Source organism: Emiliania huxleyi (genome assembly GCF_000372725.1).
Source record: "Emiliania huxleyi CCMP1516 unplaced genomic scaffold EMIHUscaffold_62, whole genome shotgun sequence".
NCBI lineage: Eukaryota > Haptophyta > Isochrysidales > Noelaerhabdaceae > Emiliania > Emiliania huxleyi.
The window spans coordinates 290,165-293,138 of NW_005197351.1; the positions used below are offsets into that span (position 1 = coordinate 290,165).

A 2,974-nucleotide genomic window follows, 5' to 3' on the forward strand; every position below is an offset into this window, starting at 1 on the left:
AATATTTGGTGGGGAGGGACACGCGCTTAAGCGCGGGAGAAAAGGGTAATTGTTCCCCCCCCCCCCCCCCCCCCTCATATACTCGTGCAACAACCCACATACTGATTACTGTCTAGGCATGCACATCGGGACCCTCACTAAGCAGAGCCGCCGCGCCCCGCGCCCCGCCCGCCCCGCCCGCCACGTCCACGCCCCCCTCGCCCCCCTCGCCCCCCTCGCCCCCCTCGCCCACCGACCGCCGCCGTGCCGCCCACGGGCTGAGCCTGGGGCGCGGGGCGCGAGGGCGGCTGGTGGACAAACGTCGTCTGCGCCGCCACCAGCCGCCCAGTTGCGGCGATGGGCAGCGCCGGCTGGCGGCAGGTCGGGCACTTGGTGTCGCGCTCCAGCACGCGCGGCGCACACGTCTCGCAGTACAGCGCGTGGCCGCACGCGAAGCGGACCGAGCGCGGCGCGTCGTAGCAGAGGTCACACAGGCGCTCCTCGGCCCCAGCCGTCTCCTCCACCTCCCCCGCCGCTTCGACTAGCGCCTCCAGCCGCGGCAGCGCCTCTGCGAGCGGCATCCGCCTCTTCTTCCTCACGAGAGCCAGCCCAACCACCAGCCGCGCCAGCTCCTTGGCCTGCGCCGCCGACCAGCCCGCGTCAGCCGCCGCGATGCCCTCCGCCGTGTCGGGCTCCTCCAGCGCATCATCGCACGCGTTGAGCAAGCCGACGGCGCCGCGGCCGGTCAGGCTGACGAGCAGCGTGATGCCGAGCGCAAAACCATCGGTGAGCTGCGAAGCCTGACCGTCGTGCATGATGATCGGGTCCATGTAGCCAGGCTTTCCGAAGATGCGCTGCGTCGACAGGTGCGACACCTGCTGGTTGCCGCCGGCCGTCGCCTCTGCCGCGCGCGCGAGGCCCACGTCGGCGAGGTAGCCGTTGCCGCGCTCGTCGAGCAGGATGTTGCCCGCCGAGACGTCGCGGTGCAGGATCATCGGAGAGCAGCTGTGCAAATAGTGCAGCGCGCTCGCTGCGTCGCGTAAGACGCGGAGCCGTGCGGCGGAGGAGAGCGGCGGAGGCGGCGTCTCGAAGCCGAGCATGCGGAGCCGCTGCAGCGCGGCTGGAGCGCGGTAGAGGCGGTCCTCGAGGCTGCCGCCGCGGCAGAGGGGATAGACGAGGCACGCTCTCGCCGGCGCCAAACAGACGCCGAGCAGAGGGAGCAGGGACGGGTGGCACGCCGCGCTGAGCGTGCGCACCTCGCTCTGCAGCTCGGCGAGGCCTTGTGCGCCGACACCGACCAGCGCCGTCTTGACGGCGAACCCGCAAGCGACGCGCAGCAGCGACGGCAGCGCGTCGGCGCGGTAGACGCGCCCGAAGCCTCCCTCGCCCACCTTGCGCGCCTCGGCAAAGCCGTCGGTCGCCGCGATGAGCTCGTCGAGAGGGACGGCGGCGGGCGGCGCGGCGGCGGCGGCGAGGGCGGCGACACTTGCCGAAACCGACGCTGCTGCCGCTGCCGCCGCCGCTGCCACCGCCTCCGCTGCCGCCGCCTCTTGAGCCTCCGCCGCCGCCACGGCCGCCACTGCCGCCTCTACAGCCGCCGCCTCGGCCGCTGCCTCCGCCGCCGCCACCTCCGCCGCCTCCGCCTCCGCCTCCGCCCTCATCCTCGCCTCCTCCCTCTCGCGGGCCGCCTCCTCCCTTGCCCTTGCCTCTGCCTCCTCCCTTGCCCGCGACGCCGCCTCCGCCTCCTCCGCCGCCCGCGCCGCCGCAGCCTCTGCTACCACCCGATCCGCTTCCTCCGCCACTCGCGCCTCCTCCGCCGCTCGCGCCTCCTCCGCCTGCTCCGCCGCTCGCTCCGCCGCCCGCGCTGCCGCCGCCGCCGCCTTCTCCTCCTTCTGCCGCTGCCGCTTCAGCGCCCTGGCCTCGCGGACCTTTCGCTCCGCCAGCTCGTCGCGCAGCTGCCGCGCCGCCCGCAGCGCCTCCGAGCCGTCGGCGGCCTGGGTATGCGTATTGATCGCCGCCCTGAGCGCCTCGAGATCGGCGTCGCCTCGGCCGCACGCCTCAACCGCCTCGCGCAGCGCCGCCTCGGCAGCATCGCGCGCCTCCGCCGCCTCCGCAGCCGCTGCCGCCTCGCGTGCGGCCGCCGCCTGTTCGGCTGATTCTGCGACCGCCGTAACCCCCTCCTCCTCTGCTGCGGTCGACGAGTGCTCCTCGAGGGCGCGCACGCACTCGGCGTGGCCTTGCTCCTTGGCGCACTGAAGCGCCGTCTTGCCGTCAACAGTGCGCGCCGCGTCTGCGCCCGCCCGCAGCAAGCGCCGCACGACGGCGGGGTGGTTGAAGTAGGCGGCGGTCATCAGCGCGGTGCCGCCGTCGCTGTCCTGCAGGTTGATCTCCGCGCCGCGCTGCAGCAGCAAGTCGACCAACCGCTCGTGGCCTTTGTCGGCGGCGCCCATCAGCGCGGTGCCGCCGATGCTGTCCTGGAGGTTGATCTCCGCGCCGTGCCGCAGCAGCAGCTCAACCACCCGCTCGTGGCCGCTGCGGGCGGCGATCATCAGCAGCGTGAGGCCGCTCAAGCCGCCTCTCTCGTACGTCGCGTTGACCCGCCCGCCGCCCTCAAGCCACGCCAGCACCGCCTCCTCCTCGCCTCGCGCAGCTGCTGCCACGATCGCACCGGAGGCTCTCACGCCGCCGCTCGACGCCCGCGCCGCCGCCACCGCTGGAGATAGCCCCCGCTGGGTTCCCAAGGTGATGGCGAGATTCGCGACTCTCGATGCAGCCGAGGAAGCGCCGCCGGAGGAAGCGCCGCCTGCGCCTTCGCCGCCGGCTGCCGTCGCCGTGAGCCGTCCCGCCACTACCTCCTGGACGTGCTTCTTGAAGGCCTCGACGCACTCGGTGTTGCCCTTCTCCTTGGCTAGCTGCAGCGCCGTCTCGCCGCTCGTGGTGCGCACCGCCGTGTCTGCGCCCGCCCGCAGCAAGCGCCGCACGACGGCGGGGCGGT

The 2,974-nt window shown here is 73.7% G+C and overlaps 1 protein-coding gene across 1 annotated transcript; it reads right to left on the reverse strand.

The window, feature by feature from the left end:
* Positions 1 to 707: 707 nt before the first annotated feature.
* On the reverse strand, positions 708 to 1,640 carry EMIHUDRAFT_67412 (hypothetical protein; the record flags this gene model as incomplete). The annotated part of the gene is made up of 1 exon (XM_005763724.1): positions 708 to 1,640. A coding segment is annotated over one exon (933 nt), but the record flags the coding sequence as incomplete, so codon positions are not given.
* Between the last annotated feature and the right edge of the window lie 1,334 nt (positions 1,641 to 2,974).